Source organism: Synchiropus splendidus, chromosome 7 (assembly GCF_027744825.2).
Source record: "Synchiropus splendidus isolate RoL2022-P1 chromosome 7, RoL_Sspl_1.0, whole genome shotgun sequence".
NCBI lineage: Eukaryota > Metazoa > Chordata > Actinopteri > Syngnathiformes > Callionymidae > Synchiropus > Synchiropus splendidus.
Window position 1 is genome coordinate 9,424,802 of NC_071340.1, and position 23,855 is coordinate 9,448,656.

At 41.7% G+C, this 23,855-nt stretch overlaps 1 protein-coding gene across 3 annotated transcripts in view; it reads right to left on the reverse strand.

Annotated features, from left to right (window-relative positions):
- LOC128762163 (collagen alpha-1(XXVII) chain B-like) overlaps positions 1–23,855 on the reverse strand; it is a 65,563-nt gene that overhangs the window by 37,633 nt on the left and 4,075 nt on the right. For all 3 annotated transcript variants that reach the window (XR_008415536.1, XM_053870148.1, XM_053870149.1), the window contains 6 exons: positions 23,267–23,331; positions 17,649–18,916; positions 14,757–14,810; positions 10,769–10,822; positions 7,881–7,934; positions 7,764–7,817 (listed from right to left, as the gene is read on the reverse strand). Coding sequence is in view for 2 of the 3 variants with exons in the window: in XM_053870148.1 (XP_053726123.1) it covers positions 7,764–7,817; positions 7,881–7,934; positions 10,769–10,822; positions 14,757–14,810; positions 17,649–18,916; positions 23,267–23,331 (1,549 nt within the window). In the remaining variant the exon portion in view is untranslated. The remainder of the gene's footprint in view (positions 1–7,763; positions 7,818–7,880; positions 7,935–10,768; positions 10,823–14,756; positions 14,811–17,648; positions 18,917–23,266; positions 23,332–23,855) is intronic.

Genomic DNA, 23,855 nt, shown 5'->3' on the forward strand with positions numbered 1-23,855 from the left:
TTTTGGCCCAGGGCTGGTCGGGAGAATGGATGGGGGAGGGATGCGGTGGGAGGCAGTTTTTTGTTTTTGTCTGTGTATGATTGTATTGTACTCTTTATCTGTTATTGTTGTCTTTACAAAGGAAAAATGAAAATGAAGTTTGAAAAAAAGAAAAAAAGCAAAGATGCAAATGTCTTAAACAGATACAATTTCTTACACAATTTACTGAATAAATCTCTTCAAAACAACTCACCCTGTTTTAATGTCAACATGCAGCAACTCAACTTGTTGAATTACATGCTGTATGCTCTTTAAAAAAATCAATATTTAACAACAATTTCAACAGATGAAAACCCAGCATGAGGCATGTCTCACCGGAATTCATTTATTTTTCTACTTGGCATATTTTGTAGGACTATTTTAACATGAACAAATAATTACTTCACTAAAAATATCCTGTAGAGCAACCGCTGCAGTCTCATTTCCAACCATGATTCTTCCAATTAAACTTCAAAACACTGGTTTGGATTGAGTTGTTTTGGAAAACATTGTGGACCAGATCAAATGATGTTTTGTAAACAAACTTCACAGGTGGTGGTGTCATTAAATGGAAGTAAAACCCCCAAAAGCTAATGGATATTGAATGGTTCAGTAAGGTCATGATCTATTCTTCGGTGTAGCTTGAGAACGCATCACTCCCTCAAGTCATTTGGTACCACATCAATAAGCTGTGCCAGCACCTAGAGAGTAAACTGGACCATTAAAGTCTCCTACTGTTGATTCAGAGGCGGTGATGTGACGCAGACCAGCGCAGTCAACGTGTGAGGTCAGTTCTCTTGAGGTCATCAAAGAGAAATAATAGCTTAGAGATGTGCTTCAATCTGGCTTTTATTAACGTCAGAGGAAAGAGATTAATATGAAAACACATCTCCTTTGACTTCTAAAACATCGCTCAGACAGTTTTTTAAAAACATGGCACTTTCACGACGCCCCTGAAGGTGTGAGGCGCGCAGATGTTGGACAATCACCAGTCGCTCTAATCCAGCAGCGATCAGTCCTGTCAGCCCCTGATAACTTTTCCAGACAGACCTCAATGCGCCACAAACTGGAAAAACGTGACAGGATTTAGGAGAATTAAATGAAGCTCCGACAGGAGCCAAAGAACAGCAGTGACTGAAGGACATCAAAATGTGCCTGAAGCCCTTGCAAACGTTACAGCAGAAGAGTTGGATGAGTCAAGGGACTTGTTTCATGACAAGACAAAGAATAAGAAAAATATCTGGTGTGTTCTAATGAAAGCACACAGAAACCAAGTTTGATGAGAAAGTACATCGTTTTATAAAAACAGAAGCTCGAAAAAAAATCTCACCAGCAATTTTGTGTTACATTGCTCCACTAAATTACATGAAAAGTGACTGTTAAAAGGTGGAGTAATTTAACAGCAATTTGAAAGGGAATAAGCTACAGATGGAAGTGTGGTCGTAGAAAAATGCGGAGTTTAATGACAATTTTCTTTTTCACTTTATGACCCGAAGAAGAGCCATTCACAGTTTCAGGCTGTAACTTTGAGAATCGTAGAGACAAGCACATGCTACTGGCAGGATGTGTTTCCATGCAGAATTTTTGCTTTTATTCCACTTACAATGGTCCATGTAAACACAGTGAACGTACCACCTTTATTTTCAATATTCTACCGCCTTTTCTGTGCATTAATTGCATGTTTTCCATTTTTATGAACCAACCAGTTTCAACCTGTGCAATCTGTGGATCCAGTGTTAAACCTCCCCACCACAAAACAGCCCGCGCTCTCATCGCGGCACTAGAATACTTGTGCCAGTCGCCAACATCCAGCCTGCTGTCCCCGTTCCTTGCCTGCCCACAAGAAAGGTTCCTTACTCAATACTTCATTCACACAGACTCTCGACTGACACCAGTGCCAGTGGAAAGGTATAGGAGACACACTCATCTAACGTCGCCACTCAGGTGACTTCAAGCACAAGCTTCAAGCCATGGGAGACATGTATCTTGAGATGTGTGTGACATCATTAAAAACAAATCAGTCTCCTCTTGCAAGTTAGCTCCGTGCTAACCGACATGCTAGCAGTTAGCTCGAGAGTGTGTGGCGTCACAGAGCAAACACTCATCATTCTACGATGGTGTCAAAGGGGTTTGCTTATCCTTAAGACGCGTTATCTTCGCAAACAAAACGAAGCCACACTTTTGAACACTACGACCCGTAGCCGCTCAAACCCCTCCGTGACTGTGACTGAGGCGGTCAGTCGGAGGTGGTGACACGGACGATGGCCGGACCTCAGTCAGGAACCATTGAAAGGAACAGAAATTAACATATCTTAATGATTCCAGAGAATGTGATATTTTCTCACCGCTTCTTAATAACAACCAGTTCTCGATGTCCATCCTCCGGCCCGTGTGTTGTTACACCAACAGCAACACGACGCATCGACACACAGATTTTGACGTCAACTAATTTTTGTTGTCAACGTTATCGAAGATGTCAACTAATCGTCATCTATACCGAACTGATCCTTGATCCAAAACTGACATCTGTCTTCAATTCATCGGTCACATTCCATTTGTGTTGGTCCAAACCTATACTAAATGCCACGTCAGTCACCAACAATCACTGCCAAACTGACTTGTTAAACTTCACTTCAAACAAACCAGCCAGCATAAGCAGGGCACCAAACTCCCACTCAAAACTGCTGAAAATTATTCACAGAAACTGCTCTTACAAGCTGAAATCATGATTGCCATTTAAAATGACTGTGTCAAATGGACTCCATGTGGTTTTGCTCCTCAGATTTAATGTTGCTTACTTGGATTGACTCAGCGTTTCTAGCATTCATTGCTGGCCCGCTTCATTCCTTGACACCAAATCAGTTCAAGCATCAGAAAATATGATGACACAGAACTAGTGGAAAAAAGAGCTATTAAAAAAGTAGTTCTATTTTTTTTGTCAGGATGAGAGTTAGCAGTGTTGACTGTCTCCCAGTGCACTCATGCACTGCAGAAGAGCAAGTTTCAGCAGGGATCCAGACACTAACAGTGAGACTGAAGATGAGCAGCAGTTGTACTTTGCTCGCTGCTTCAACACAGTCAGTGCGTGCCGCTACTTTCAGTAAATGTAAACGACATGTATTTCAATGGCCTGTCAGCAGTTGCGATTCCGTCTGGTTACAGCGACCCACTTGAACTGATGACTCAGAACAGGAAACAGAGCATCTGTTCCAAGCCCCCGACCTCTGCCGGGTGGCTGGTCCGCTGCCAACAGAGATCCACAATGACCATAAATTAGCTGCAAGAATATCATCTTTTTCCCATGACCGTGTGTTTTATGATTCACTTGGCAATAAGAGTATGAAGAGGTCTTTGTTTTCCTTTTCATGCTCGGGAAAATTGAGTGGCCGAAACCAGAGAAGTCCAGATGGCTTTTCACAGTCGGTGCTGTCCGGTTGCATAACAGATTGTTCGAGCTCCAGTCGCAGCATTATTGCACTGCTATAATTGTGTCCCAAGTGTGTGGAGGGAAAGAAAGTTGCCCACTACAGCATTTTCTTACTGTCCTGCCCTTGAAGCCTTTGGTTGATCAATTGTGCCAGCAATTTAAGGAGGTTTTCGGTTGGGGGCAATCATTCTAAAAACGTACATTCAGATCTGTATGGTCATAAGAATAGCACGGAACAGATAACCTCAGAATCTGCATGAATAATGGCTGTCAGGTGGTGAAAAGCCTTCCCTTGGGCAAAATAATGTTAAGATGAACAACACCGCCTCAAAGTAACACATGGTTGTTATCAAATTCTTTTTCGGGATCAGACCTGCGCTCTGTAAACAGAGGGCTTGGAAACACAACAACCAACAAAAACATAATGTAACACTGCAATATCCGGAACAGGCAAACACCTTCACCGCAGGTGAGCCACACAAAGGAGTATCATCACATGCCACGCACAAAAGTGACGGTGATGCAGTAGGAGGTAGAGAAGAAAGGAAGGTTTAACACCAACTCGGCTGCTAAAAACATAAACAGCTTTGAAAATAAAATTGTCATGCATGACTTGTTTTCAAGAAAAGTAACATTTCAATAACATTACCTGATTCAGGTGTGCAAATGTGTACCAATCTTATTTACCAAGCCTGGTACAGAAAATTTGGGGAATTACTGGTGAGATATCGATGAGATATCGGCAAAGAAAGGAGGGCCGACCCTCATTTTACTGCTCAAACCTTGCTCTTCTACTGCACAGGTCACACATTTGAGATTCGTTTGAGAATCATCTCAGCCTCATTTCAGTTCCCATTTTGTCTCAGATATTTCTCACGTGTTTCTCCTGAAATTCACCGGATGAAATAGGTGAGACCAAACAATTCGGGGGGGTAATCCGGAGAGTTCAGGGAAAAACCTTTCTACTCTCTCAAGTTATTGTTTTTAACGCTCCCTTTGGAGAGAACATACACACCCAGGCAAACAATGCAGGCACACTCACCACGCCTAGAACATACCGGCCTTAAAACAAGTGACATTCAACAAGTTAAACAAATGTCCCCATACTGCCTCATCTGCTGTTATTTACAGTGTGATGCTTTTTCTTCACTTTAGTCTTACTCACTGGTGTCCTATTGTTAAAAAGACCACATCCTCAAAATAAAGTCAAACGTTGGAAACTAAGGACACAGCCTTTCAGCCTTTATGCCATCCATCGTCGTCGTCGTCGTCGCCGGGTCGCGGGGGCAGCAGCTTCAGGAGGTCATGCCAAACGCCCTTCTCCCAAGCGACATCCACCAACTCCGACTGGGGGATCCCGAGACGCTCCCAGGCCAGCGTAGAGATATAATCTCTCCACCTGGTCCTGGGTCGACCCCTCAGTCTCCTCCCAGCTGGACGTGTCTGGAACACCTCCAAAGGGAGGCGTCCAGAAGGCATCCTGATGAGATGCCCGAACCACCTCAGTTGACTCCTCTCAATGAGGAGAAGCAGCGGCTCCACTCCGAGCCTCTCCCGAGTGACAGAACTTCTCACCCTATCTCTAAGGGAGACGCCTGCCACCCTTCGGAGAAAACCCATTTCAGCCGCTTGTATCCGGGACCTTGCTCTCTCAGTCATGACCCAAAGCTCATGACCGTAGGTGAGGGTCGGGTCATTTGGGTGGCAGTCTTTCTGCATGGAGTTTTAATATTATTCCTGCGGTTGCCTGGGTTTACTCCAGGTACTCCGGGTTCCTCCCACAGTCTAAAAACACATGGAGGATGACTGAGTACTCTAAATTGTCCATAGATGTTTGTTCAATTCAGTGTGCTCTACGATAGGCTGCCTATTCAGAGTGTCCACTGCCTCTCGCCCAGAGTGGCTCTCATACTGAGTATCATACTGCTCCACAAAGTAAACTTTTAATGAAAAAACAACAAGGTAAAAATCATCACCTTTTAAGAGGTGTAATACTCAATACTTTCCGATCAACTCCAGCTGTGGGATTTAAAAAAGGCCCTGTTTATGAAGCCTCTTTAACACATCAATATGTGCTCATATTTTTATTATATGATTACGTTATTTGAGAACAGTTAAGAGCCAGTCACCAATATTGGGTAGCGTGGTGGGAACAGATAATGACCTCTTATATTTGGTGGGTGGGACAATGGCGATCCAAATTGTTAAGACCTTTGTAATGCCTTGTGAAACACGTCGTCAAGTAAAGAATTACCATCGAATCGTGAAGTGACATAAAAGATTACAGTCTTACAGGCAAAAATGACGCAGGCAATTGGCCATTTTAGGAAAAGTTCCAGAGCACTCTACATGCTGCTCTGGTAACGAAGCTGCTAAAACTTGGGGAAAATAAACTGGCAAAGGGAAATGGGAATATCATATTTTCTCATGTTGTTTTTACTGGAACAGAGGTTGCTGAGTCTGAGTGGATGGTTTTACGGAATGTCTGCTATATCCCAATCTGTCCTTGATTATGAATATTAACTTTACAAACTTGTGCAAGCATGCAGCGAGACCAATCTGGCGCCCCTCCCATCCAAGACGACCCACTCAGAAAAATCTCTGTGATGGAAAGGCTCTGAGCCTGCAACAGCTCGTGGCAGGCCTTGGTTTACGCTCAGTATATTACACTTGAGGGCCATTGTTGGACCTGACCACATGAAGCTTGACGTTGCAGATCTGGCTCAGGAAAAAATAGAGAACTGAAAAACGGCCACTAAAAAAAGTGCATGAACATAAATCTGTATCCAAACAGCTTGGAAAAGAAAAAAAAATGCCTCTCATTCTCACTCAGGTCAAATCTGACACTAGTCATTCCTAGTCTCATTTAAATGTATTGTGAGCTGAAGCAAGACACAAGCCTGTTGAGTCCCATTCTAATTCATTTGCACTTTTTTTCCACATTACTTTTAATTGTTACGGCTCACTGGGACTCACATCCTTGACAAGAAAGTTTTGCAACAGACTCGCACATGCAGTCTGAAGACAATGAGCCCCAAACAGGACTACATCACGGCACTAACCTACATTCAAAACGTGGCCTACTTTTAAGGGAAAAAACACCCCACGGACTTGATAAAAAGCATTTACAAGCTCTGATGTCGACATGACGCAACATGCTTGCCGTTTAATTTTTTTTTTTTTTCTTCTGCCCAACAGCGAGACCAGGTGTTCTGCTCGCCGCCTGAATTTTGTCAGGCTGCTTTCCAGACAAAAGATGGAGCATCATGTTTGGCTCAAATCCTCCAAACACACTCTCAGATTCCCCTTCATAAGGGCAAGCCAGGAACTCAGCATTAACATACTGTTCTTCCGAACACAGAAACGCACCAACATCAGTCATCTCGCGAAAGTAAACAAATACACTTATTCGATGATCAGATGCACTATTAACGTCCAGCAAAACTTCTCGCATCACCCAGTGTGTACAAGATCTATGCTGTTTATGCAACCCATCCTCACTTCCATGGTGTAATATAATGGGAAGGTTTAGTTTTGCGTCCAGTACTGACAGCAAAGCAGCTTTCAGCGTTGCATATTGCCTCATTGGCTTTGCAACTCATAAAAAAACAAGACAGAGGTTAGGGTTAGGTAAGCCATGCAGTGGTGCACCATTCATTCTACATGTAACAGCGTGTCAATTGCCATTAAAAGCCTGTCAAACGTTTTAGTGACATTCGGTAGCGTTGATAAAGAGGAAATAGCTACTATAAATAGCTACTGACATCCAGGGTGATTCTGTGAAGAGAGCTTAGTTGCATCTACCCATCCCTCGCATGTTCTTTGAGTCCATTGAAAGTGTCAATGTACCACACTGAAGGCTGACTTCATCGTCAGCAAAGGACACAAAAGTCCACTTTCCTAACCTCAATATATTACACAATGGGAGTGAGGACAGTGTCTGCACCTTCTTACTCTCTATCAAAAGGGTGAAAAATGGTAAATCATTTGTTCCTTCCTTTGCTCCCTTTATGATGAGATCTAATGTTCTTCAGATAATTCTAGAAAAAAAACTTTTATCAACAATATTGTGAGTCATTTAATGTTTTTTGGGATTTTTTCTATATTAATTTAGTAGGTCGGAGTCTTTTGCGTTCAAATGACAACAGTTGGGATTTCAACTGAAATCATGACACAAACATAAGGTAGCTGCTCCTTGGAACCTCTAAGCCCATGGTTTTCACGCCCTAATTTCAGCACAAGTATTGAACCCAGGAATGAAAAGCTCTACCCATTGTGGCGAGAAATGAGTTATCATTGATGAGAAAACATGCTCCACCTTCTGTCCTCCGTGTCCAGCCGGTCCTTGCGGGCCCCTCAAACCCGGTTCCCCCTACAAGAGTAGAATCAATAAGTAGAGAACACATTTAAGAGATTCTTTAAGAGACGTCATTACTTGTTGTCCTTTGGGTGCTTGACCGTTGGAAAGACCTGGATCTCCCTTTTGACCCTGGGAAGATAAAAGAGGCCATGTCATATCGAAGCAGTGGATATTCCTCCAGGGCAATCCTCTCAGGGCACTGAAGAGCTTTCTGTTTGCATCCACACTATCAAAGCGTAATGAGCTCATCCCGACCGGAGCTCGTATTTACAAGAGCGAAAACTCCATTTAGGCCCTCCAGCCACTCTGTTTACACCAGGCCACTGAGAATTCACAAGGAAGGCAGAAAATCGTTCCCTTTTTCGGGCACTGAGAACATTCCAAGTTCATTCTAGGTCAGTATTCAGCAGCCTCTCTGGCATTCTACCTTACAAGCAAAATGTTTGTAAAGATAATGGTCTGGCAACTATGATCAACTGTCACTTTGCATTTGTGCAGTGAATAATAAAGACTGAATTGTCTGTTAAAAAAATCTTTCTGCTACAAATCGATGATAGCTGGACAATAATTTGTTGTACTTGGAAACTGAATGAGGCAACTGGGGGCTCTTATCAGCATTACATCAGAGCCTCAGCTCAAATCTGGCAGCAAAATATGTCTGCACCGCCTCACGACAAATTTCATAACAAGCGCCCATGACACTGTCCCTATGTAAACAACACCTAACAAATGTCTTTCTCCGATGCTTCATCTGAAGAAGCCCAAACTCAGATGGTCTGTATTTTTGAAACTCTATTCCAACTACCTTTGTTGTGAGTCAAATAGTGCTTGAAGCTCATTGTAACTGAGGTAAAAAACACATGGTCTAAAACTCAACACCCACAGTTTCCATTCAGCTCTTTTTGATCCAGCATGTTTCTCCTTTTTTTAATCTTCGAGCTGCAGGCCAGTTTTGGTTTTGATCCAGCTTAAACATATGTGTAGTATAAGTCTGGTGGGTTACCCCATTGAGGACCTGCCAAACATTACAAACACTGTCAGAATCCCAGTTCATTGACATGGTTTTGGCTTGAAACAGGAGTACTTTTCCCCTAGTCCTTTTATATACTGCCTCCTTTGTGTAGTGTGACTCGCATGCAGTTGAGCGGAGCAACCATTTCTGCTGGCAAAGTCAGATGAGTGGATTAATGGACGGCTTTAAATTGGTGTCAGATTGAGCATTTTTTGCATTAGGATGTTTGCAGATGATATGGTGATTTGTGGTACGAGGAAAGGCAAGGCAGAATTGTGAAGAAGAGAGTGCAGCCAAGGCGGAAAAAGGGAAACTGGGGGAGACCTGACTGCGCAAATTGGGTATCAGTGACAGAAATGTAGCGTAGTGGCAGTGTTGAAAGTGCTTACATTGTCATTGGGCGTGACTGGGTAGGATGACATAAGTTATGATAGGGAAGGTTGCCTTGCTGTAGGTGACGGAAACAGTGATGAGAAGAAGAACGAGAAGTCCTCTGCTCCTAACCTGACGACGTTCATTGGCCATTTTGGGTTAGTGTGATGTTGTGATTAGTCAGCAAAAATGTTTATTTATTTTTGACGCGGCAGAAAACAAAATCCAGCACATGACCCAACTTTCTAAATCATTCCCTTTTCACGCGTTTATGATCTAATTATAGTCATAAATGATCCCAGCTAGCATAGATCTTTATAAGGCTATTTCTCATTGGTTATTTTGGAGCATCTTATTGACAGTAAAAATGTCTCAATCCATCGCCATCGCTCCATGTTTTCTTTTCTTATCGTATCCTTTAGAGATTCTTTATCTCTTTGGCCTCCACACCAGTCTGCATATTTTTAGTTTATTATGTCTCTTCCAACAAGTTAGTACTGGGCTGTAATCTGAGTTTTCTGGACAAACTTTTGACCAAGTGCATGTAAACACTGTTCTTTGTGTGTGTGTTTCAATAACCTTTCCTACACTGAACGAGAAATAGACTGAAGGGGTCAGTTAAAATGACAAATGTACAACATCTGTACATCATCTGGCCAATTTCCTATTTGGGATTTTTCCAGAATTATCCAGCTTGTGAGAATTCCATGAAGCACGGAAGAGCTATATTTTTACATCACACTTGGGAGTGTCATGACATCACCTAATCGGTATTAACTGAAGACGAGCAACGTCACTGGTGTTGCTCACTTGACCTCCAGCAGAACTAACAGAAGAGATCGATAAATAAGACACATGATGCTAGTAAAATTTTAATGCATATATATATATATATATATATATATATATATATATATATATATATATATCACAATTTATCACAGTTTTATGGTATAAGAATATTTGCCACAAGAAGCCACATTTTCCAATTGAATGAATGAATGTGGTATATTACTGAATCAAATGATGGACCCATACATACATTAAAACAACAAAATATTGTTTATTTTGCATCAGTTCGACAATAGCACAATAAATCACGATGGTGGCTATATTCAAGTTTTTATATCACCTTATTTAAACTAAAGCTCTTTTAATGTCTTGAAAATATTTGTATAAGAATTTCAATTTTATAAGAATTTCAAGGACATTCAGAGAAGTGGAAACCCTGGCCATTGTGTAGCGAAAAACATGCCTGAACAAAGCAAACAGATGCTTTTGATTGCTTTTGTTCAGGGATTCCTCCATGATTCCTCCATCATCCTAGCTGCGACGTGTCTTGTGCATCAGTGAGATCAGTGGACCAGAACTCGTGCACTTAAAAATAAAATATAGATATATATATTTTTTTGCCTTCACATTTGCAGTTCCCATTTCATGTTTGTTCATTCATTCCATTTGTAATACTTAGACAGCCTCCCTCTAAATCACAAAAAATAACTTCATGTCAAATGTGAGAGAGACACAAAATAACTTTAAATAACAAAAATATATTATCATTTGATGTGCGTTGACTTACCTTCAGTCCAGGTACTCCGGCGGGACCCGGCGCCCCATGTGGTCCAGGAGGACCCTGATAAAGACACATATAATTAAAGAAAGCTGCGATAATAAGGGGGTCATCCAACAGGGCTTTTCCAGGTCAGCTTGTATAATCTATCAGATCCTCACATCTGTTATGGACAAGTCGGTGTTGCCCGAGGTCCCTGTTTAAGGTGCTCCAGATATCTACTGTGTCTCCTGCCTGTCCTTCCTGTCTGCTTTCTTGTCCAAGTTATGACACATGGATGTGATTTCCCTTATCCCTACAATTTTCCACTGGCTTTTGGGGTGCAGCGGTAAAGGCCACTCATCCATAACCCTAATCTCCCCCTTGGTCCTTGGTAATATATTCATATCCATTCATCCATTCATCAAAGTGATGACAGTGGCAGCCAGTCAAAACAAAAAGTGATTTTTCATGGCAGGCTTCAATAAAGGTTAAAATATGTCATCATCCTGACAGTAAAAGCAAAGATGGCAAAGTGCATAAGAGAGGACATCTTTGATGAAAAATACATTAACTAGAGATTAATATGTGAGAGACTGTGGGCAGCTTATTCCTTTGGCTTCACAGCAAAGAGCTAAACAACTTAATAAATCATGCAACACTAACTATTACACAGCATTTTATAGTTAGAGATGCAAATGCGGTCAAAAAGATCAGAGGAGAAGAACCAAGGCAGTCACAGAGCCATCTGAAAATAACACCACCAACAAAGCGATTTCAGAAGATACCAAGTGAAATTTAAGCAGAATTTGCTTGTGCTGTTTTAATTATTCTTGTATTCCTTTGATGATGGTGATGAAGTCTGTTTTTGTTAACAGACTTTTAATTCAATGCAAACAACAAAATGGAGTTCGCTAGAAAAGTGTAACCACAACTTCCCCTGGCACAGCGACCAGTGATCAACACACTAGTGCTGACTTGAAGAAATGTGCCACAGCGAACCAAAAGTTTGGAGATGTGTTCAAAGGCCGCAGCAGGGTGGGAGCACTGTGTTCTAACTCTCTTGACACTTGAATTATTTCGAGGAAAAAAAACTGACTTCCTTCTGAGCTGTCAACCTCATTTAACCAACAGTTCTGCTGGTGCTTCTCATGCTGCATTAATATACTTAATAGTTATATTAATATTTCTTTTTTTGATATGTAGTTTAAAGTGGGTTTATTTTAATCATGAAAACTATTCACCTACTGGCATTTCCCAGGTTATCTGTATCTTAAAAAAATACATTTTATGCATATTATTATTATTATTATTATTATTATTATTATTATTATTATTATTATTATTATTATCGTTGTTATTATTATTAAAAACACAAAGTAATAAATAGCCTAATTGATAACATGTTTTTATTATAAAGTACAGGAAATCAAAAACTGGTTTTGAAAAATAATAAAACAAAAACCTGTGAAAGAATGAAAATAAAAAGAAAATAATGAATAATCTAGGATAATTGCTTTAAAGAGTTACAAGTTACATGAAAACAAAATCCTCAGCTGATGGAGAGAATAATACGCTCTGCATTTCCACATTCCCACTTTTACACTGACTTCATCTGGGGCAGATCAGAGGGCTGCATGTGGCCTCAGGCCCAGCCCGGGTCTCCCTCTATACCTCACTGGTTTCTTCCTCTTCTCTCTTCTTCCTCCATGTCCTTTGTCTCAGAAATTCTCCTGTTGAGCTGTCCCTCTGCTCTTCCGCTCACGCTGACCTCCCTGTCTCCCTCTTCCATCTTCTGATTCCCTGATCCATGCATGCATCATGGCAGGTCTCACTACTGTCTACAGATCCTTCCCTTTTGTTCTTTGCTCCGTCAGTCTTCTTCATCCGTTCCACGCTGGCTGCACTCTCCTCTTCACCTCCCGTGACTTAGACAGACTCCTCTCTAACCTCCTCTGTAAGTTGGACGGCCATGATGGCAAGGCTGAGGCTCACAGCAGATCTCTGACGCATTTCGAACAATGCACGCAATTGAATTTGTCAAGAAAAAAATCAGGGTCAGAAAACTCCACTATGGGACGTGGAAATAACAGGACGGATCTGGTGGTGTGAAGAAGCAATACTGTTACTATGAGACAGACAGAAAAGGTTATGAGCTGTCAGTGAGAGCAGGGTGATCCGCACTCCATTATCAGACTGTGGAGACAAATCAGCCTCCCCACCGCCCCTTGACATATGGAGTCACTTCACAGAAGCTCATCTACACATTTCCAGCCCCTCCTCCATTGCATCCACCTTGTTCCACTCACTCTAAATTCTAGCGTATGGGAGCCATTATCTTCAGATAAGGAGCACTGGGCGGAGAAAACACAGAGGTTTGGAACCAAATGTTACAAATTGCATTACACACAAGAGTGATGCTGCTGATAGGGAGGGCAGGTTTGACCTCAAAAGACAAAAGGCAGCTGACTAAATTTTGACTCAAGTTTTCCAGAGTACGGTACACTATCCTGACTTGGAGAGGAATGTAGATCCGTTCCGTTCAGAAGAGATATGAGTAAACAGCATGGTAAAACTGGAAAGCCAGGTCAAGGAAAAGTCACCTGGAGTATAAAAAACACACTTGCTAGAAAGGTGGTTCACGATGTAGAGCATCACTTAAACTGGAGAAAAAGTGGAAGTCTTTGAATAGACACCCAACAAACTTACAGTGAGGTCATTATTGTGTCATTACTCATGAGCTTGAATCTTTCCTCTTCTCATGTGTGATTCATTTGACTTTGTGTTTCGCATTAGGTAGATAGACGCTCATTCTCTCTTCTTCTTCTTAGCCTGTATTTACACAAAAGCTCTCATCTTGCGGCAAGAATCCCCAGCCGGGTCCACAGAACTCGGGCTCTGTGTCACCTTATACTGGGTCAAATGAGCTCACAGACTGGTGTAATTGTTGGACAAGTGAGCCAGTCGGTATTTTGACTGAAGATGGTTTCTGCTTCAGCTCTACAGTGACCACATGACAAACAGCAGGAACCAGCACAGCAAAATGGATCAAAAACAAACTGGAACACAACATAGTGACTATCCAAGAAGCTCAGAAGCCCAAGATGCTTAAGAGTCTCTCATTCTTCCAACTGTTTGGGCTTTTGTTGGCCCACACTTGTTTGCTGATCCCTGGTGTTGTGTGTAATCCCGCACGAAACACGTGAACTAATTGGCAAAAATCATTGTGGAATACAAACAGTGAAAACTGGAGTCTCGGGAGCTGGATGATGAATGAGCTCAAAGACGTTGGTGTGCTACATGAGGGACCTTCTGAGCTCCAGACAGGGTCTTAAATGCATTTAATAAGATTGGGACAAAGCCTTCTTTCTTCGCTGTTTAAAGAGATTGGGTTCACATGGCCCACCTCACCGAGGCCTGACCGCAGGGCACGGCCTCACAAGCCGCAGCAGGTAACACACACACAGAAAGAAAATATGACTGGTAATTAAGCAAATAAGCAATTTCAAGCTAAATACGGCAGTCCATTTGGCTGAACTCCAGCCAAGTCAAGACGGAGACCATGGTCAGAACCCGTCAGAAAAGGTTGGAATACAAACTTGAAGCTAGGAATGAGTTCTCGAGGAGTTTGAGTATCTTTGGCTCAGCACTGAGGGATGGGAGGACCGTGAGCTGGATGCAGTCATTCAACATTAACAAGGAAGGAGTACAGAGCTGATTCTCTTTCATCACCTGACACCTCAAAGTTGGTCCATTAATGTTCTCATGAAGAACTAGAGGAGCATCTGGCCTTTGTACTTAGAGTGAGCAGATTAGTTGTGGTTTACTATGTAAAACTTTATCACATTTGTTGTTCTTTTAGTTGGATTCATTGTCCAACTAAAACTTATACTCCGGTGACCAGAAGAAAAATGTTCTGATCGCACCCTGAGACAAAGAGGCTGCAATAACCTGCTCTTGCCAGTCAGACGAATATCACAGAGCTAAAGAAGAGAATGGTAGACTGGGTGGCACTCACCTGGGGACCCCTCTTTCCTGCCTTTCCAGGCAGTCCAGGAAGACCTTGAAGGCCCTGGAGAATACAAAGGAAAAGGGTAACACTAGACTGGGAAACACATATGACCGTCAGTTAACTAATGGCTAGTTTATTTACAATGGATGCTTGCTAAGTATGGTGTTGTTTACAGCAGGGGGGCTTAACCTTTTTGATCTTGAGGCCCACCTTTTCCAGAACAAATGGGGCCCATTCAAGGAATAGAACTGATTCATTACTGTGATTTCTGATTTCAGATTGACTGAATTCATTTGTGTACAATAACCATACATGCAAACAAACCAAAACCTTGTGAAATGACACAAAACCATGTCATCAGCGCAAAGATACTTGTCATCGAAAAGGCAGCAGAACCACGTGCATATCATGTTCTGTTGAGAAAATTGGGAAAACTGTATGTATAATAAAACAATGTCTAAATATCATTAAATATTTTCTTTTCATAAATAAACTCTAAAGAAGATGAATGAAAGTATTGCCATAAAATGCAAAAATATTTTTAAAACTGCTCCAACAGGTGAACAGTTTTTACTGTTTGGGGTGCCATCACTTTCTTTATCATTTTCATGAACTTCTCCATAGTTGGTAACTATCACATATTTGCAGCTGTCAAGACAATGACACACTACTGCCACTGTATGTGGCAAGTGTATTATAACTGAGTGTCTCATGGCCCTCAAGGCCCAGCGGTGTAAAACAAAATAATAATAATCTAGTGGCCCTCTAGGAGGGCGAATCAATATGTTGTTTAGTTAGGGAAACAAATGTTCAGTGTGACCAGGAAAATTAAGACTAAAGCTGTGGTTTGTGAAACTTAAAACAATGTGAGTCTCCAGCTGTTGCAAAACACTCAGGCATACTGGCATCCATGGGAATGTCTTGTTAGGAAGTCAGGCATCCACCCAACAGCACCTAATACTATTACAATCCAATAGACTAATGTCTTAGACAGCAGGACTGACTCAATGTTTTGGCAGGGATGTCCACACCAATTCCAGCACCAGCCTATCAAATGAATGAGGCCCATCAGACAGTTTTAAAACAATTTCATACTTGGGTTAGCAAAGCTCACGGAGGTCAAAGCTAATGAGGGGTCAACCTGTGGAACTGGAGAATGTTCCAGATCTAGGGGCAGTGGTCTCTTATCCCCATGGCTACATCTGTGTTTATGTGACTCCACAAGTTTACAGCAGATATTTGGCAAACTTGGTCAAAAGTGTCAGATGCACTCCAGCCCTAGTTATCTGGGATATCCATGTTTGATTCGATAAGCCAGAAGGGTAATGAGCAAAATCGATGGCTTTGGAAAGGAATCCACGGACAAGTTTTTGGAGTGAAACAACTTTTGTTGTTTTTCCTTCTAAGGATAGTAGATAAACAGAAATTTAAAATCGCACTGGGATTCAACTCATGTGGTCCTGAATAAACAAGTCTCTAAATGTAAGGGTGGAAATGAAGCAACAGATCAATAACAACTAGTGTGAAACATGGACATTTTCAACATTTCATGGAGGAATCCGTAATTGCTACTAGCAGATACGAATCGGTTTTTCACGTCCACTTGTCGACCAACTAATTGAAAACTGTTCCTGCAGAGTTGCAAATCACCAAACTTTGCTCATTGGTTTCAGAATTGAATAAAATTGGTGAAAACTTTTGAAGGCTGTGTAAAGCAATGAAGGAACTATAAATATTCAATCACTCCTATCATGTCGCTACACAGCAACAGATCGCCATGTTGAAGAACATCTAGTCCAGGTTTCACATCATCACTTATGCAACTGGATAAATACCCAAAAAATGAGTAGCAGACCATCATATTCCCTTTAAACATAATACTACCCAGATTTAATGTGCAGGCTTGGAACTGCTGAAGAGCAAAACAAATCCTACCAGAATAAAGAAATCTATATACATTCTATACATACAGAGCCTCAAACCAGTTGGGAACATTCAACAAAGTCTCCTGTCAAACCTCCTGAAGAACCATTGTGGTCGACCAACATCAGTGGCTGCTCTCCTTCAAGGAAACAACTTCAAGGGTAAGCAGCATTGTGGTTTCTATCACTGCCAAAGCAGGAAGGATTTACTTAGAACAGTCAGTTCGGTCAACATTTCCTCATGTAAGAATACAGTGTTTTTCTAAACAGTGGAAAATATGAGCAGTCATCCTGTGTCCTCTGCTGAAAGTACTGAACAGACACTTCAGGTTTCAACTCTGAGAAAGAATTCCTGTATTCAGTTTGCTACATGAACGAACTTAATGTTGATTCCCTGTTAATGTGTCGACCAAATCTGATCATAGCTAACAGATGTTTTTGAGGTTTAATAAGGCAGTGGGGCATCACTCTTAGTTACTTTTGGCAAGTTTTTTAACTCAAAAACAGTCATATTTCAATGAATGATTTCAGGGAATGGAATATATATATATATATATATATATAGGATATTAGCTGTGACACAGAGGTCTGTCAGCGTTTTCCTGGCTCATCTTGAAAATGTTTTGAACACCCTTAATTAAAATGGCCTCCAGCTCTGCAGTGTAAAGTGCCTTGAGATTACTTCTGAGTTGAATTTGCATTGTGTAAACACGGTTGACTTCACTGGAGAAAGATCACTTCTATCAGTTGCATGGGGAAGTTTGTTATTTTCAATGCAAATGTTTACAGATGTGCTGACTTCCTTTCATTACATTGCAACATATGAAATCTGTCAAATACATTTTGGCTGAGGGATAACAAGTAGGATCAAAGAACACCAGAGATACATGTAGTTAGTAAGTAAACACATCCTCAGCTTGCCAATACTTAAATAGAACCCCCTCCTTCCACCGCCTAAAGATGAAGACTCACTCACCGGTGGTCCTGGCTCTCCCTTAAGTCCGGGGGGTCCAGCGAGGAGAGAGAACTGTGTGGGCTCAAGGTCATATGTTTGGAAGCCATCTGTTGCAGCTGGAGTAATGGGGATGAATGAAGAGACTTCCTGTGTATTGGGCACCTTCCAAATTACTTTCTTTGGAGCTGCTGTGGTTGATTGCCTTTTCTTTGGAAGGAGGGTGTTTAAAGGAGACCCCTGAGTCGTTGAAATTGTGGGATGGCGGTTCGTACTCTGCCTTGGAGGTTGGCTTGCCGGAGCCATGGTTGTCCTGAAAAGTACGTGACCATTGACTTCCTCTTCATGTGTCCTCTCTTTTTGAGTTACATTTCTTAGTGCTGGTATTGAGGTTTGGCTGATCTGGAGGGCACTAGTGACGCTTTCTGTGGCAAGATTGAACGGATTTTCTATCCTTGCATCAACAAATGAAGCCGCGGTCACTGAGGTGTACCTAGGTTTTTTGGAGGAGGGGGTCCTATTCCATCGAAACAAATGGTCAGTTTGCAAATCATGCCTGCCAAGCACAGAGTCTCTTTGAGGTTTATCGTAGAGTTCCACCAAGGGAAGCACCGTTACTGGAGAGATAGTCACGTCTTTCGGAACTAAAGGAGGCAGGGGAGCAAACACCGGCCGATGGCTGTCAGCTTCCCTGCATTGCTTCTTAATGTAATTGCAATAGTTATGAGCTGCCTGTGCAGAGGGATAAATGTCAAACTGACAAATTGCACCTTCGAATGGCACAGAGTTGAAGTTCATTTTCCCCAGCAAGAATGATCCCTCAGGATCCAGTACCTCCTCCTTTTTTAAATGCAAGTCTGCTTGTACGCTTTTGTTTCCACATGATGTGTACAAGGTCAGCAGATGGCCCCGGACATCCAAGGCCAGATGATGCCATCTGCCATCGTGGACGTCGTAGTCAAAAGTTACATAGTTTCTCTGGCCAACATGCACCAGGACCTTCCCTGACTGGAGCTGCAGCCCAAGTTGCAATTTCCGTTTCTTGGACAGAACAGAAAAGAGGAAGGCGCTGTTGATTCGATGAACCAACAGGCTGAGGATCACTGAGAAACTCGTGGATTTAAAAGTCGTGGGGAGAACAGTGTACAGAGGGGCTTGGATCCGTGCCCGGGGGGTGAGGATAACTCCAGACTGGATGGGGATGACACCAACTGGCACATAGGGAGGTAATAAAGAGGAAGTGCCATGGACCATTCGTCCAGAGAGACCAAGCTGCTGCATAACATCCACATCTGCAAAGAAGAAGTACATAGCATTGTTTATTTCTCTCTGGTACTGGACACAGATCACCCTGACTTTTCTAGCTGCAACTGGTCTTTAGTCTCCCCTAAAGCACCCCCAACATTTTCTCACCAAGCAAATTGAAATCTAGATTGCCAACATCCCAAACAACTGACATGTCTGTGAGACTTCCATTTTTTACACAGTACACCACTTTCAACCACTTGTTTTCCTAACATTGTTTTTTCATTTCATAATCGATCAATGCCTGGAGTCTTCCGTGACCTAAACACCACTGCCTGTGTTCTGAGTCTGTGGTTGAAGCAGTGTTCCAGTGAGCTTTCTCAAGGCTCTCTGTGGTTTCTTACGCGTTTTTTCACTGTGACTTGCCTATCCAGAATACTGAGACACTAAAAAGAGATTTCCAAATCATCTGATCTCTACTGACATACATAAAATGAGCATTCAAACACAGTGAAATCGGTTTCTGTGAAGTCACACATTGTCATTCCCTAAGTATCAAATACCCACTATTTCCATTAGAATCTCAAAGTGACACCAAAGGCAGTTTCAGGATTCTTTCTTTTTGGATTTTTAATGGGGAAAAATCATTAACTGACACGTTACCTTTGTTTTACAAGATACACTGGACTACACTCCGAGCACATAGAAGCCTTCATGCAAAAGCAAGTGACACAGGCCCGCCAAGACACATTCTGGTGAAATTCCACTAGTTCGCTGAGAAAATGGACGTCATGTAGAAAGCGGAAAGTAAACATCCACTTCAGTACAACACGAAGCGAATCTCCATTTTTCCGGACTACTTGGAGGTGGTGAGGAAACGTCGAGCAGCTTTCAATGAAGCAAGGGACCTGCTGAGGCAATGTGAGGATACTCGGTTTGGACCTCTGACGCCACCAAAAATGAAAAAACACAACGGAACATTGACTTCCTAACACGGGAGCCAAGGACGCGTAAATCTGAATTGGAGTAATTTGAGTTCCACTAATCCTGTTTAGGGTTACCAGTCATGATTTAGGCTGAGACCTTCATACTTAAGTTCCACATTGTTATTGTTCCTGAAGACAGGTTCCTATTTACTATTTTTGTTTGCTTTGTTGCACTAAATCACTTGTTATTTCACCTTTCCAGAATATCCATCCAGATGAAGCTGACACATTGCGGTGCGTGTTCGAGAACAGAAGTGCGAACACCAGACTCAACAAGGACAGTGACCTTTGGTGAATTGCACTCATCTGCATTCCACGCAGGAACCAGGATGCAGCACACTGGCGCAATCCTGTGACTAATTGGATTAATCAAAATCCGGATGAAATGGAAATTTGAAATGCCGCCTAACAATTCAAGGAGGGAATCACATCAGGTCGCATTCAGTTTGGGGGAAGTGTCGCAAAACAGGCAATTATTTCATCAGCTGTGATGAGCAAACTGCTGCTCCCTGGAGAGGAGACTTGAAAGAGCAAAGTCATCTCTGTCTGGTAAAGTGTGACGATTAATGCTTCGGCAGTGAGGAGACCAAGATCACGTTCCGCAGACCGCTTTCTTTGCTGTTGAACTGCTACTGCACTGAGGAAATGAGGGTTATTTTTGCACAATTGAAAGTCTAGTTTACAGTTCTCAGCGGCTGATTCGATCCACACTTCTGCTTTGAAACGCTCGCAACTTATCAAACACCTATTCTCCAACTGTTTCCTTCAGCAATGACACTAACCCTCGCTGTGGTAGTTGCTTTAAAAGGATGTGCAACATCGAAAACAAAAATCGATAGAAATGCTTCAATTGAAACTTGTATTTTGACAGATGAAGACCAGCAGTGCTGTCTAAATGTTTCTTTCTGGTATTGAAATGATTACCAGAGGAATTCATTATTGTAGGTCAGAGCTCACAAAATATTCTGTTAATCCTCTCAGCGTGTGCAAATTAAAAGATTATCAACAGGTCTCACGTATCCACATTTTTCCAGTCGGACTCAAAGCAAATATACGAGCAGCAACTGATGAATAATGGGTCTCAGATCGGGAGGGATAGAATTAGTTTTGACATTAGTGGTGTTCAGAGGACGGACTCCCAGTGTGTGCTGTGGGAGGTCAGCTGGGCTGAAAACCTGCAGACAGGAGAACAAAGATGTTTGTCTTCCATTTTCAGCGATGCATCACTGATTTTAATGGAAGGAAATGTCTGTTTCCTTTTAATTCAGTGATGACAAATGCAGTTGGGGTGGGCTGCCCGAGGCTTTACTGTGACCGAGTTGAAGAACTGGCTATAAGTCCTCTTCTTATAGGAGAAAAACAAGTGACCAAGAAGGTCATGTATGGTTTTTTATGCTCTAAATCAAGCTCACTTCAAGAAAATTTAAGTGGGACATATGATGTTTGAATATGAAAATAAAAGAAACAAAACAGTGAAATTATATATATGGATTTATATTGAATAAAATAGTGTACATGCATAATATGTCAGTCTCTATATTGATTGCAAAGGTAAATAAAGGGTATATAATTTCAATTTAATAACCAAAAATATTAGCATTTTTTTACAATTCATTGCAATTAATTATTAACTTGTGAATTGGATTTAAAATATATTTAAATTCCAGCAGTGGTATGTGAGTGCCAGAGCACATCTCATCCAAGTCCAACATCCACAGGACTTTTGGCAGCATATATAGAGAATATTAATAATGAAAAGGAAGCGTTTAGTTTGATTCCATCTATAGCCAAGTTCCAAAAGGTCACTGACAAATGATCTCCCATCTGGAATGAGGTTGGCTTCGTATCTGCGAGGGCCATTTCCTTGACTCTAGCTGGGGTGACTTGTCAAACACAATGTTTGAAACTGTCCATCTGCCAAGATCACACATGAACCCTCCAGTGTCCCTGGAGAAGTCTGCATTAGTCTTGCATTATGACGACCAGATAGTAACTTGCAAACAGACGGAACAGATTGTGACAGCGCAGGGACCTTCCTTAAGTAATATGTCACAGCAAGTCAGTCGCTAAAAAGAAGGAGAGCTTTTATCATAAAGATGAGCTCACTGATCCAACGGGTTGTTCCGTTCATCCCACATCTGGAGAGTTATTATTTATTTGGACTGGTTTGGACAACAATATGTTGAGTTTATTTGATTCAACTAAGCTTGTATATTGTTTACAGGAACGACCAAATTTAGTGTTGCAATGTAGTGGTCAAATACTGTCGCAAAAGCACAATATTGTGCATAACATTTTGTTGTTTGGATTTTATGACACGGAAATTGGGTTTGTTTGAGCAAAGTTGTGGTGCAGTGGGCAACAAGAGGCAATTAAAAAGTCCCAGAGTCAGTCAGATGGTGAGATGGACTTGGACTGGTCCAGGTTACAGTGGACACGCCAAAACATGGGAAAATGTTCAGCCATTCAAACCAGGAATAATTGGAATAATTCTCATGTCATTTACTGGAAAGTGGTCAAATGTTTTTTTGGGGAAAAAAAGGAAATCAACACTGTTACTCTGACATGGCCTCCTCAAACGCTCAAGTGGAACAAATGCTTAGACAACTCCATCAAAGAAGGGGACGGGGAATTCCGAAGGGAGTCTGTAGTGTCAAACAGTTTCACTCTGAGTGCAACAAAAAGGGAGGTCAGTATTCTCATTGCTCTCAGGGGAAGGAACGTTCTATTGAATGTTTGGCCTCCACACTTCAAGCAGCCCTGCGATCATCTGACGCAGCTTTTGGAAATATGGAGGAGGACTCCGCTCTTTTGTGGTCTGCAATTCAAAGAATTTAAATTGAGGGATTAGTCACTGTTAATTGTCTCTCTGGGAAAACATAGTGAGTCGGATGTGTAATGGGAAATGAAGATTGCCATCTACATCTTAAGGATGGAGCCTTTGGGGCAGTAGGATGCGGCACTAATGACCACACATATCACGCAAAGAACCCCCCAATGCAACATCTGGCAAAGCCCAATTTTGTCATTGCCATTTCTTTATTGCCTACTTGAAATATGACACAAATGTTGTTGTTGTAGTCAAGTAGATGGATGTTTCAAAGGACAAAAAAGAAGACATGCGCTTCAAATGATTCTAAAATGCTACTAGTAGTGTTATAGTAGAAAGTGGAAAAAGTAATTTCTCAAAATGTAACTAAGAGGCCAGTGCACAAATAAGATAGCACCATAAATTATTTACCTCTTTTACAAGGTGCAGCAGGGCATGTGGCACTTGGAATAAAAGGAATGTTCCGCAGAGAAAACGTTTTTCATTTGAACCTGATTTAACTTCCTCTTCTGTGGCTCGATGAACTAAAACTAAACTCAAATATGATATAGAAAACATCTTTGTTATAAGACGGGACTCACCTTGACCTTGTGTGGGCGCTATGGACCGGGCGAACCAGAATATAATCCAAAAGATCAGCGTTCTCCTGGAGAAGAAGAAAACGATAACAAGAAGCCGTCAAGCTTGAACATCCATGCTGCTTCCAATAGAACACTTCCAAATAACTAAATTCTCAACGCATGTTGAAGTACAAAATAAACCACATCTTTTAATGAAAAAGGAACTTGTGTGTCTGACCCCTCTCGCACCTCTTCCTCCCACCCCAGCAGGAAAGGCAGCTAGAGCTTTGTTTAGAAGACTCACACATCTGCTTCGAGAGAAGATGGATGTTTTTATCTCGGAGCCTGACAGAAGTAAGATCAGAACCAGGTGACTGATTCTTCCCTGTCAACCCCAGTAAACACTTCATCCCCCGAGATCTAGAAATTAAGTCAAGATAGAGACAAGCGCAGCAGGTTTTCTACATCAGTGCTGTCATTTATCCTCGTCATTCCGCTCACAGATAGCAGAACGCGCTTTTCAAATTTGACGATAGCAACTTCAATGGCACCATGATTTTATCGACCTAGAATGTTGATCTTAAAAACTAGGTGTGTTTTATCTATGAGA